This window comes from Plasmodium knowlesi (assembly GCF_000006355.2).
Source record: "Plasmodium knowlesi strain H genome assembly, chromosome: 13".
Lineage (NCBI taxonomy): Eukaryota > Apicomplexa > Aconoidasida > Haemosporida > Plasmodiidae > Plasmodium > Plasmodium knowlesi.
This window is the reverse complement of record NC_011914.2, coordinates 517,706-531,312: the sequence shown is the minus strand read 5'-3', so window position 1 is coordinate 531,312 and position 13,607 is coordinate 517,706. Positions and strand designations below refer to the sequence as shown.

General features: G+C 39.8%; 3 protein-coding genes across 3 annotated transcripts; 2 read left to right on the top strand and 1 right to left on the bottom strand.

The window, feature by feature from the left end:
* Positions 1 to 1,005: 1,005 nt before the first annotated feature.
* On the top strand, positions 1,006 to 2,274 carry PKNH_1311600 (uncharacterized protein; the record flags this gene model as incomplete). Its single annotated transcript, XM_002260585.1, has 1 exon — positions 1,006 to 2,274. One exon carries the CDS (start codon positions 1,006 to 1,008, stop codon positions 2,272 to 2,274), a length of 1,269 nt encoding a protein of 422 aa, XP_002260621.1.
* A 1,874-nt stretch (positions 2,275 to 4,148) lies between these two features.
* Positions 4,149 to 5,619, bottom strand: PKNH_1311500 (Heat shock protein DnaJ, Pfj4-like protein; the record flags this gene model as incomplete). Its single annotated transcript, XM_002260584.1, has 4 exons — positions 4,149 to 4,411; positions 4,578 to 4,844; positions 5,032 to 5,133; positions 5,514 to 5,619. 4 exons carry the CDS (start codon positions 5,617 to 5,619, stop codon positions 4,149 to 4,151), a joined length of 738 nt encoding a protein of 245 aa, XP_002260620.1.
* A 3,251-nt stretch (positions 5,620 to 8,870) lies between these two features.
* On the top strand, positions 8,871 to 13,133 carry PKNH_1311400 (DNA helicase MCM8, putative; the record flags this gene model as incomplete). The annotated part of the gene is made up of 4 exons (XM_039113510.1): positions 8,871 to 8,916; positions 9,044 to 12,471; positions 12,647 to 12,722; positions 13,066 to 13,133. The coding sequence occupies 4 exons, from the start codon at positions 8,871 to 8,873 to the stop codon at positions 13,131 to 13,133; spliced, it is 3,618 nt and encodes a 1,205-aa protein (XP_038969889.1).
* Positions 13,134 to 13,607: the final 474 nt, after the last annotated feature.

The window sequence follows — 13,607 nt, the reverse complement described above, 5'->3', positions numbered from 1 at the left end:
CTGTATTGAAGAGTCAGTCGTCTGATTTGTACTAAAGTTGCGAAAAAAAAAAAAAAAAAAAAAAAAAAAGATAACTCGCCAAAAATATTTTCATAATCTCATGTGAAGTGACACGTACGGTAAGATCCTAATGCAAGCGGATGAATATCATGTGCCAAAAAAAAAAAAAAAAAAAAAAGGCATGGTAAAATGTACATACTTTTATAAAGGATAAATTTTACATCAGGTGAACAAGATGAGCTTGGCAATAATGGAGGTGTTATTTCACTGCTTGTTTTGTTCATTTTAATTACAAAACGGGAGGGGGTAAAGAGGTATATGGTGAAATAGGAGTGAGAAAGCAAGTCCATTCGAATCACATCACATCAGAAATGGATTCAGATGCATGCTGCAGCATGAGCATTGCCCAGAATATTGCGCGAGAAAACGTGCCAGTGAAGTACGCACTCTACGTATTTATGGAAAATTTACGGGAGGGGATAAAACGCGACTTCACATTTGGTGACACATTTGCCACTGAAACCTAAGAGTTCTTAGTGCAAAAAAAAAAGAAAAAAAAAAAAAAAAAAAAAAAAAGGCCACGTGAAGGTGCAGAGTGAGGAGATACAGATACCACACCCCTGATACCGCAAGGGGAAGGAAGAATCAACGAAAGGAAGAGACGAGAAAGTCAATTGGTTGATCAAAGGAGAGAGGATTCTTTTCAAACGAAAACATACAATTTGTTTGTGATCCTTTCCGAACCGGCTAGCCCAAATATGGAGGAAAGGCTCAACCAGGCTCAGCATACAACTGGTAAGAAGGGGGTAACGCAATTGCGTACTTAGGCCTAGCAGGAATATGCTTTAAAAATAATCCGCCCCATTGAGGCCCCCCTTCATTCCGTTGAACTTCAGCTTATTGAAATGAGCACTTCTCGCAATGCACTCATTCCACCCAGATGTGTAACAATAAGTGAGCTCGGGCAACACGTCACACTTCCTTGCTATCCACGGGGTGTGAACAATGGCTCCTACAAGGAAAGTTCTTGGGCGGGGTATCCTGCGTAGTGTGCTTATGGCGGGGTGTTGCACTACGCGTAGGAGCGAAGGCATATTTCCCCTCTGTAGAGGATTCCACAGTGGAAACAAGAATGTGAAGCAGGGCAAATCAAATAACGCAGTCAATACGAACAGCGCTACCAATCCAAACAGTGCGGTGAAGGCACCTAGTGCAACTACCCTGGAAGATATTAAGATCTCGAAAGAAGTGTGCAGCAACGCGCTTTTCGATGAATGCCTAGAAGAAATTTACAGGAAGAAAAAAGAGGTGGACAAGAAGAGCGTTGAATATCATGTGTCCCCAGTGATTGAAGAACTGAGCAGAGAAGAAATAAAATTGACTAGAGATATTTTTAAAAGAATTGATGAAAAAAATAAGAACATATCCCATTTGAATTATAAGGATATTTATATAGATCCCTATTGGAATCCTTTCAAAGAAGTTACCGACATGAGGAGAGAAATCGTTTTTGAATTTAGTGAATACACCAAAGTCGCTACCATGGTGGAAGTGAAGAAGCAAAGGCGCTCTATTAAGAGGTCACTTAAGGAACAGTACAGATTGTATAATCCATACTCAGGTGAATATAGTGCCCATATCGGATTGGACAAAGAGTCCAGTGCTGGGGAATCAATCGTCTGTAATGACAAAAGTGAAAAGTATTGGAACCCAAGTATTGATAGAAAAAAAATACTTACATTTAAAAGCCCCTTCATATGGAGACACACTCATTTGCTACACCACTTCATTGGAGAAAATGGTCTCATCTTACCACGTAAAATAAATTTCACCACCAGAAAGCAGCAAATTCAAATATTTAAAGCTATTTGTGTAGCCCGTAGAATGGCCCTGTACCCCTATGATAGGAAGCCGGAGAAAGACGATCTCATCCCCTTGATGGATCCTCTGCAGATGTTGGCCGATGAATTGATTCATCGCTATGTCGAAAAGAACGACTTGCGAGCTCAGGCCATGCTCAAGGTAATGATCAACAAATACCCCTCCCTAAACTATTACAAGTACTTCTGTCACGAGTCGAGGGAAAAACAGCGGAGAAAAACGCAATCGGGGGAAGCTGAAACTGGAGAAGCAGAAACTGGAGAAGTAGAAACTGAAGAAGCAGAAACTGGAGAAGCAAAACAGAGGGACGCCCACATCTCGAAGATGCTGCGCAGGTATAAGCAGAACTACTATGAAGAGGCCATGTCTCCACCAGGGCACGCGAAACAGTAAAATCACATGGAAGGTTACCTCCAACGGCAGTTATACGTGTGCATGTACGGCTAGCTTTTTAACACAACACAGATTGGACACCCATACAGGATGGCAGTACATAATGAACAATAAAGATAGGGATAATACCCTCCAGGGGGGGGAAAGTTCCTCCAATTTCTTTTTTTTTTTTCTTTTTTTTTTTTTTTTTTTTTTTTTTAACTTATCCGACAATTTGCCGCAAGAAATATTTTTCCAAAATTCATTTTCCATGCACCGCTGCATTCCGTCATCCCACCGAACGTGCAACAGGAAAGATAAGACCACCAGACAGGGGTGAAATAACAACTAAGCTTCTTCACCCCTTTGGATGTATCACGTTGCACATTTTTTTTTTCTTTTTTTTCCCCTTCATGTGTTCGCATGGAAATACGTCAAAGTGTGAGTAACGTCTTATATCTTCGCATTTTCCGTTTAATTATTTTGTAACGATTGGAATGATTTAAAAAAAAAAAAAAAAAAAAAGAATTTTTCTTTGTGTGATGAGTGCATTATTTATATATGTACCCAACAGTTTATAAGTGGATCAGGAAAAATATAGAAGTATCTGCCTGTGTGTATGTGTTCATTTATATATAATATATGCACACATGTACACGTTCACCCCATGATAAGGGTAGAATCCACTTTATTAAAATAAAAAAAAAAAAAAAAAAAAATTGATAATGGAAAAGAGCACAATTCATACGTGTTTTCTTCCCTTAACACCATGAAAAAAAGAAAAAAAAAAGGAAGTAACGTCACGGGGACCCACATCCAAAGAACAACTCCGCGTGCGTCCATATATGCACACGTCTAACTCACGTTACTCTTTTGGCGAATTGGTCTCACATACACGCAGTGCCCCCTTGCAATGTGTGGTTAGTATATACACATTTAAAAAAAAAAAAAAAAAAAGAAAAAGAAAAGAGAAAAAGGCTGTTCACCTTTAACATACTACAGTGTGTATGTTAATGCACTTACGTCTAAGCGTGTCCACACGTAAGAGGATGTAACCTTTGGGGGGGAGGGTCTCACTCATTGGTCGCCCTTCCTCTTCTACATGCGGAGGCACTCGTGCAGGTATATACCAAAGCACATATATATATGTGCCCGTGTACATGCATATGTATATGTACACATCATCATAATGACGCGCTTGCACTAATTCTTGCACAGCTGTGCACGCCTCCACATGACATAACATGGAACCATGTTATAAAAAAATGGAGAGAGAAATTAAAAAAGAAAAAAAAACATGCGAAGAATGGTGGGAAAAAAAAGAAAGAAAAATGATCGCTAAGAAATATGCAATACATGAAGTGTAATAAATCAACATGTGAATTATTAGTGCATTGTGTTGTAATCTGTTGTACTGTGTTTTTTATTATTATTATTATTATTATTTTATTTTTTTTTTTTTTCAAACTTAGAGTTGTAGCAAGCATTTCGGAAAAGCAGAATTGATGATCAATATGGACAGGTGACTAATTCTGGGTGAACCATCTCTGGTAATGTTATTTACTTGCAACATATGAAACTACGGAATAGAACGGGATGTGTCCGGCGCGGGCGTACCTTTGCCACATCAAAAAGGAGTAGTGCACATGAGCGCCGCTTCGGGTTCTGTTCGCATCTATATGATATTAATTATGTACACGTACTGTGGATAAAACCTGAGTGAAGAGATCATTCGTGGAGATATAACAAGTCTGGTGTTGCGTATGAGGGATGGGTAGCTCTCACGACATGTAAATGTTTTGCCATTCTGCCGTTTTTTATTTTTATTTTTATTTTATTTTTTTTTTTTTTTTCCCCCCTTCGTATATGTTCTCTTCATCGTGGAAATGTAATTCTCATCTTTTGTTTCGTCTCATTTCGTGTGCAGGTAACTGCCTGACGTTAACGTTGCCTCGTCCATCTTCCTCACGCTCAGTCACCGTCCTCTCGATAGTGCCATTAGGCAAAGTCTTCACTGTCTCAATCCTTGTGACTCGCTTTCCATTAATAATGGAGGTGGTCTTGGACGTGGAAGTTTTTACAAATCGGTTTTTAAATTTTCCTCCGTTGGAGGTTGAAGTCTCTACAGACGTGAAGCTGGAACCTCCATCCATGAAAGCTGGCAAAGGGGAAAAAAAAAAAAAAAAAAAAAAAAAAAAAAAAAAAAAAATGAGTCATTGGTTATACATATAGGAAGATGCACGGGACTAATAATTCCTTTGTCTCATTGTTCATTCTTTTCTCTCCCTTTTATGGAATGACATGACACGGTATTGCACACTTACTGTCAAAGTTGGATGAACCAAAGGAGATGTTAAAGGAGGATCCGAAGAAATTATCGAAAGGGTCATTGGATCTAGCCATTCTTCCTCTTCTACTGTCACCAAAGGAGGAACCCATGACTTCACTAAAAAACGATTCATTCCCGAAAGGAGTGGAATCTCCAAAGAACATTTCAAATATCCTCTGTGCATCATTAAATCCGAAATTCTTGTGGAAGTTGGAAAATTCGTCATTCTCGTCCGGCATGTAATTCTCGTCGGTTCCGTACACTGCAAGTGAAAGGGGGGGGAAGGAAGGAAAAGAAAAGTGTAAGGCATGGAAGGAAGAGTTGCTAAATAAGAAACATATGTAAACAAGATACATAGTCAAAAATGTGAAAAACCCTGCTTTTAATTCGATAAAATGCCCATGCGTAAAGCTCGCACGGGCATTTTTTCCAACTATCAATTTCCTTACGGTCATATTTTCTCCTTCTCTTGGGGTCGGATAGCACTTCGTACGCCTCCGAAATTTGCTTGAACTTCTCTGTAGCCTCGGCCTTATTGTTTGGGTTTTTGTCTAGGAAAAAAAGAAAAAAAAAAAAAAAAAAATTTTGGATTAGCAGCCTATTTATGAGTCCTTTAAAGGGAGGCTGCATTTTTCACTTTTGTGGCCTAAGCGATGTGCGTAGCCTACGCAGAATACACGTGCACACATTTCACCCCCAATTGTTATAACATGGTGGACATAAAAATGGAAAAGTGGATGGGAGGAACAAAAGGGGAAGCGATTCCTCCTGAAAAAAATTCATATGGAGGTAATCCACGACACGCACAAAAATCATGTCACGCAGGGGAGGTCTACAAAAAAAGGCGTCCCTCAGGGGGGTGGTTGCCAATTTGGTTGTAACTCATTTGTCATTGGATTGCCACTTGCGTGCCAACGCCGACTGGTCTTACCAGGATGCCACTTCATGGCCAAGGTCCTATACGACTTCTTAATTATGCTTAAGTCGGCATCTTGAGGAACCCCTAGAACTTCATAATAATTCACCCGTTTTGACATTTTCGCCTGGAAGGGCAGCCTTCCCGCTTTCGACAATTTTAAGTATATATATAAAGAAAGAAATAATCTCTCAGTGGTTCACTAACAGGTTATATAAAAAGTATAATTATCATTCGTATGAAGGTGGAGTGGTTATGCTCTTTTGGCATATATTTTTTTATCATATGGAGAAAATATGTTCCTTCTGCGCATTTTTATATATTTTTTTTTTTTTTTTTTTTTTTTTTTTCCATGCGAAGGATTAACAAAACGGTTAATTAATCGTAAGGCCACTCGTATATTACTGTTCGTTTAATTATTTCGCTTCGATTGTTCTTTTCTCTTCACATACCTTCGCATATAAACTTGACTTTCCCGTTTTTTCTTTTCTTTCTTTTTTTTTTCTTTTTTTTTTTTTTAAGATTAAATGCGTATGTATAAAGGTAAGTAAAACAAAATGAAGAAAAAAAGTACAATGCCCAACGTTCCACTGGAAATTTTTTTTTTTTTTTTTTTTATTTTATTTATTTTTTTTTAATTTTCAAATATGGTGAATGGATTGACAATGTATTTTACCAGTTGCGGAAAAAATAGCAATATGGGGTAATTCCTTTTAGCTGCTTTTTTAAAAAAAAAAAAAAAAAAAAAAAAAAGTGAAAGCTAAGGGTATGGAGATTTGGCCATTTGCCGCACGTGGTATCCTCCGTGAGTACGTTTTCACGCTGCAAAAGTAATATATATGATGGTGCGAAGGGCCATCTTGGCCAGCCGATTTCATTTCCTCTTCCCCTGCGCGTGTATATATATGTGTACACTTCACATATGGGTATGTACGTTCCTGTATGTAGGCGTATGCATGTAGTCATTAGTACACAGCTCTTGGTATGTACTCATGTGTACTCGTACTCGTTATTGCGGGGCTCTTTTTTTTTTTGACCCACGACATAACCGCGGAAGTGCCATGTGGCAAGTGTGTTGCATTGCTCTGCATGCGCGTGGGGCAACATGAAAACGTATACGTCAATGCGTAAGCGGCAAGTGATGATCATACCTATGCCTCCGCCATATGTGTAAACCTTTTCCCCACCCCCCCAAAAAAAAAAGCAAAAAAAGAAGAAAAAATAAGAACGAATAGGTGGCATGTATAAGTATGCATTCTGTATGTCCTTCCCCATGTGGTTACCTTCGTACATGCTCTCCTTTCATCACCTTATCAATTTCACCCTGCTAAGCGAATTGTTGAGGACACTGTACGTGAAAAAGTGGGATGATAATTTTTGAAAAAGCGCAACCGCTCTCACTGTATGATGATGTTCCTCCAAATCTCTTCTTTTCTCCCCCCATTATTGGAGCAATGAAATAAAAAAAAAAAAAAAAATGACACAAATGGGGTGTTCAGCGAGAAAAATCTTCACCCCAAAGTGGAGAGTGGAGAATCAAACACGCGCTGCAAAAAAGGCACAGTTATATGATCCGCACTATATACACTGTATGACCTTGTTCCACTGGTCAAATTATACAAATTGGATGAAAACACCTTTAGGTGAATGTACATATGTAGGCAATACTTGTGGGAACTTGTTCTCCCCCTCCTTTTCAAAAGGAATCCCCACCTACGTGCACTTGCAAGCGCGTTATTAGGGCCTTTTAATGTGCACACAATGGTGAAAGCAGCATCTTAAATTGAGTAGTGCTTTGCTTAAGTGTGTAGCGAAAAAAAGAATACATTCCCCGTTAATCACTGGACCTCCTTGCCAGTAAATGAGGACCCCGTACATGCACGCAGTTACTTTTTAAAAGAACAACCTAGACAGAGAGGGGAAAAAATGCCACTTCTGTGAAGAACGTTTTTCTTTTTTTTTTTTTTTCTTATACTTAGCAGAAATTATTGTTCCCCCTGTATCGGACCCTTCCTTGCTACGTCTAGGCGACGGGCTCTGTCAGATGGTAGGAACAAATACATTTATATTTCTCAAAGCACTTATAAGAATAATCTTACGTGTGTAAAAATGTGTTCAAGAACATATGGAAAATTTTATATGAGCATCATATTGGGCTACCCCCTTCTCCTGTGCGAAGCTCTCCATTCACGGAACCTCCCATACTGTTCATCCTTACATTTAAAATGATTTAAAAAAAAAAAAAAAAGGACAATCCAAAGTTCTAAAAAATCCAGGGAGATGTTTATCCCTCTGGTAAGTTAATCCAAGTGGAAAAAGTAAAAAGTATTTTTCACATGGAATACCTAAATGGGGGATTTCTTGGGGGTGTGAAAAATAGTCGGTCCATTCGAGGACCTCTCCATTTCAGGGTGATGTCCAACAGGTGCAGAACTAAAAAAAAAAAGTGAATTTAAAAAAAGGCAAAGGTTAGGGGCGTAGTCACGCTGAGTAGCCCCACAAATATTCACCGAAAAGTAGTTTTTCCACGGCGTGGAGAATCGCTTTGCAGCCGCACAGATACCTTCCTTTATGAAGTTCTTCTCACCAATCTTAACACCACACCTTCTAGCGCCCCTGTGAATCGAACATAACGCCTACCCTTCACTGGAAAAACAAAGTAACATTCCAACATGCTGCGTTCTTCTTTTTTCTTCTTTCCCTTTTCTTCTTTAGTTTGGTAAAAAAGAAAAAAAAAAAAAAAAAAAAAAAAGAATTTTAAAAAGATCGGCTCTTTCGTATGTACAGATGAAAGTGCGGGCAAAAGGAAAAAAAATAAAAAGAGACCTGCATATAAGGGAAAACATATGTTAGTGTATGCACAAGTATGTGGGGATGTACGGGGAATTGTCCACTCACCCCAGAGCAACCTGTTCCTTGGGAAAGGATTTTCACATGCGCTGTACACATATATGAACAGATGTACACTGAAAAGTGTAAGTGCCTTTTTTTTTTTTTTTTTTTTTTACCTTGTAACAGAGAAGAAGGCGCGCAGGGTATGGAACCGCACTCTACGCCATGTACGTACACACGTACAACTCAACAAGCCAAATTTTTCGCTTTCCCTTCTCATGTTCATATTTTTTATAAAATGCTTATGTTTATTATTATTTATTTTATTTATTTTTTTTTTTTCTCCTGTATGATTGAAGAGTACATTTCTCTCTGATGAGGAAGGAGGGACTTCTTCCGATATGCTTGTTTGTAAGATAACCCACGGAGATTTGGCTCTTCCGGGGGAAGGACTAATCCCAACAAGAGGAGAGAAGCAAAAAGGAAGGGAGGAAAAAAAAGAAATAGAGAAAAGTAAGCACCACTTTGGATGAGGACGAAATGGATACCCTGGTGCACCTTTACTTTAACCAATCGGAGCTGAATGGTAAGACAAGGACGCCCCTTCAACACACACATGCAAATACCCATACAACCATATATGTATAAGTATATAAATGCATATATGTACGTATACACACATATATATATGTATATATATATACCCCTCGCAGAGGAGGTGAAAACGCTGATCCTGAGTTGGGTGAGCTTCTTCAAGAACAACTGGAACAGCCTGTTTAACGTAGACAAGGAAGTTGTCCTTAATCTCGAGTTCTTCCTGGACAACAAAAAGCTGATGAGCAGAAATCCCCCTCCGAATAATGAAGTGTACTTACATGAACTGAAGAAGAACCCAGAAATCGTTTTGAAGTTTATGAAATTGGCTTTGCACTTATTGTTGTGTAAGATACTGCAAATAGAGGAGATGCTTCAGGCGGGCGCTTCTCTGGAGAGAAGTAAGCCCTCCATGGTCGAGCCCGTGGAGAAGGGCGATCTGTGCACCACTAGGGGAGACAAGGCCTGTAACATGAAGAGGGACGAACCCATAGATGGCATCAGTAAAAATCTTAAATGTGGCGATCAGGTCGGAAAGGGCGGTTATTCTAAAAGGCATGGAAATGTCGGTATCCTCTCCGCTGCTTCATCTATGCGAAGCTCCTTCATCAGCCGAGACGAAATCAGCGAATTCGAAAATGACGACCCGCTAATCCGCGAACTGAAATGTGATCGCTACAAGGACTCAGAGTTCTTCAAGGCCTATTTCCTAACCAACAGAATTACCATCTACATATACAACTGGAATAAGCTGAATAAATTTGAGGATCTGAAAAGTGAAAAGGTTAATCAACTCATAAGTCTACGAGGAAGCATCTTAAGAGTTTCCCCCATACAACTACTAATCACGAGACTTTACTTTATGTGTGAAAAATGCAAAGGCATCATCCAAATAGAATTCACAGATGGTAAATATGATACCCCTAAATCATGTCCAAAGGAAAATTGTGAAGGTTCCTACTTCCAGCCAATAAGGGAATCAGCAAAATCGGTAGAATATCAAAAAATTATCTTAAAGGAAAATAGAAAAATGTTAAATAGTATGAATGAAATGGGAGATTCCAATGTAAAAAATTTAACGGTCACTTTGGAAGTTTCTAAGTTTTTCATTAACTCTTGTGTGCCAGGAAATTATGTAGAAGTCGTAGGAATTCTCAAGGTCATCTCATACAACAACAGCTATTTTATTAATGGAAAAAACTCTATTTATAATATGTATCTAGATTGCCTTTCTATTTTCCCCTTGTCATCGAGGAAATACCTCGAAAACAGCTCCTTCAATTTTGAGAAAATCAAAGATACAAAGAACAAGCTTTACAATTCCTTCCTTTGGGAATCCTACGTTGATAAAATTGAGAAAAAGATGCTCCTCTATGGTTGGGATTCGAAATATGCAAATGCTGATAATATGAACGAGGAAAAGGAGGGGAATTCCATGGGTAGAAGCCAATCGACCCATATTCAGAGGAAACCCACGTGTAGACAGAAGCCATCCTCCATTGGAAATATCCCAGATGGAACTCACCTGAGAACTCTAATCCACACTGGAAAAAATGCAACCCCCACTTTTACTCAGGGTTATAGACCAATAGGGGGTGGTAATTATGATGCCACTAGCGAAATAGATATTAAGGCGAAAACAAATATCTCCTTTGACGGAAGTACAGTGAATAACTCCATGGAAATGAATACCTACGAAGCTTTAATTTGTGAAGGTATTGGAGAAATGCTAAGCGAAGATATAACTACCACTTCGGGGGATAGCCAAAAAGATATATCAGGACATCGTGAGTCATTGGAAAAGACATTAACGTTCCATGGGGTGGAAAGAAAAATTGGGACAGAGCCCCCTTCAGGAGGTGGAAGTAACAGAGATACCTCCTCAATGTTGCGGAACCTCCACTTGGATGATGACGAACTGTACATGTACGGGGATTATATCGATGAGGAAACCTTGGGGATCCAACGGAAAAGGAAAAGCGGCCAAGGGGATTACGGCGTGGAGGGGGAGATGGACGAACTTGGCTGGCCAACCAACCCCAGAGGAATGAACCAGGTGTGCCAAGGAATCCAACCGGGGGAGTCAACCCAATCAGGAAAACCAACGAACCCTACCGACCAGAACAATAGGAAGGGTGACCATCACGTGAACAGGACGAAGCAATTCGACGAGAATGTCCTGGAATTTATTAAAGACATGCACAAATACGGAAGGAACAAGTTCTACCTCCTCGTAGCTTCCCTCTGTCCTCGTATCATAATGAGCAGTTATATAAAGGCAGGCATTCTGCTCAGTCTGCTCGGTGGAAAAACAATATATGATGAACACAAACAAATAAAAAGAAGAGGAAGCATACATAACCTATTGATAGGAGATCCAGGTTTAGGAAAAAGTCGAATTCTTCAATACGTAAGTAACATTATTGAAAATAGCTTATTCATTTGCAGTACATCCACAAGTATTAACGGATTAACTGCATGTGCATTTAAGGATCCCACAAACAATGAATACTCCCTGGAAGGAGGTGCACTAGTTCTATCAGATAAAGGAATATGCTGTATAGATGAGTTAGACAAAATTTCGCTAACTGATCAGCAATCATTCCTTGAGTGCATGGAAAGCCAGTGTATTAACATAAGTAAAGCTGGTATCGTATGCAACCTCAAGACAAGGTGTTCCATCATTGCAGCATCCAACCCGAAGGAAGGCAAATACAACTACAACAAAACCGTTTTCGAAAATATTAAAATTCCTTTCCCCTTGTTAAGTCGCTTCGATCTAGTCTTCCTATTAACTGATAAAATGTCGGAGGAGAAAGATTACCAGATTTCTAATTACCTTATTAATTCCACCTATGATGCGCAGGGGGAGAAGAAAAAAAAAAAAAGAAGAAAGGAAACAGAAGGAAACCCGTGGGGGGTACAGGAAAAAGGTGTTCACGAAAGAGGTGTACACGAAGAAGGTGTTCACGAAAGAGGTGTACAGGAAGAAGGTGCTCACAATGAGGATCAGTTGGGTGATCATAACAGTGATGGAAGTGATAACATCAATTGCAACGATGAAGATATATTTTCCATAAAAAATGACCTACTGAACAAGTGTAGACAAATCAATGAACGCAGTTACCTACCGGTGGAGCTCCTAGGAGTGTTCATAAAATATTGCAGGAAATGTATTTTCCCCACACTATCTGATCAAGCTAAAAAATACATAAGAAAGTTCTACCTGCATCTACGAAGTCTCTCTGCTACACAGAATCATATAAGCTCTCCCATCACCATAAGGCAACTGGAATCTTTAATTCGTTTGTGCCAAGCCAGGGCAAGAGGAGATCTTTCCAACGTCGTAACACTGTACCATGCGAAGGAGGTGGTGGAAATTTACCAGAAAACGATTTTCTATCCATCCTACGTGAAAACTCTCAATTTTAAAGAAAAACCGATCGGCAAGAAGAAGAAGGGGAAGTCGGTCGCTTCTATTTCGAACGTATTCAAGGAGGGCATCATACAGCTGGTGAAGAATGGAGAAAATAAAATTTTCAACAAGGTGGGTTTGCAGCGGTGCAGAGCGCAGCGGTGTAAAGCGCAGCGAAGTGGAGAGTCGCTCCAGTTGACCTCTCCTCGGGAGGTCTTGTCGTAGCTATCTGTGTCCCATCTCGCCACTCCTTTTTTCATTCCTCTTAGTATGATAAAGTATTGTTCACTTTTTTTTTCTTTTCCAGGATCTGCGTAACCTAGCCAAGTCAGTCATCCTCTCAGCGGAGTCGTACATCTCGGACGAAGCAATAATTCATTACTGTAGGTTTTTGTGGTTGTATCCGCGTTACGTGTGTGATGTATGCCCTCCCGTAGCACAAACCATTTGCGTGTTGCCTCCATACCGTTGTACTTCTACTTCCCTCCGTTTAAACCAAACTGATGGGAGGCCTCTCCATAGTGGTGTAAAATGTGTCCAAGTGGTGGTGGAATTCTCCATGGCAGACACATGAATATTTTTTGCCAAGGAGGGGGGAGAGTTAGTGCAACTGTTGTAGTCGATATAGAAGGTCGCTTTCCCCACTGTCTTAGACTTCACGATATGGCGACTGCAATTTATGTGCAAATACACCTTTGCGTTTTTCCCCCATCCCCTTTTTTGCAGTGAACAACGAGGGTTTTATCTTGTACAAGGGTGGCTACTGGCAGGTGGACCCATTTTACCTGCAGTAGTTGGTGCAGAGAGGAGCGATCCGCACGCATGTGTGCCTGATCCGTCCCGAACTGTGGAGAGGAATAAAATATATAAATGCAACACGTGAAGGAAATTCCTGAATCTCTCCATTTGGCTGATGTCTTTAATGCCACCATGATCAGCGCGATTAGCCCCTTCACACACTTTTCTTTTTTTTGTACATACGTAGGGGCATCTTCATACAACTCCGTGTGCCGATAACCGATATAACTATTCCCTGCTCATGTAGAAGCTCCATAGAACCGCCCCTTTTGAGAACGCTTTTGACAACAAGCCTATTCGTTCTTTTTCTCTGCTTTTTGTGTTTTCTTCTTTTAAAAAAACTGCGCCATATTCCTGGCTCTTCTTTTTTTCTTTTTAAATTTGTTTTGCTATTCTATCTCGCACATATGAACGGTGTATAAGTGTTCCAAAGGGAATCATAAGAATTTGTACCCATTTTAAGATAGGTG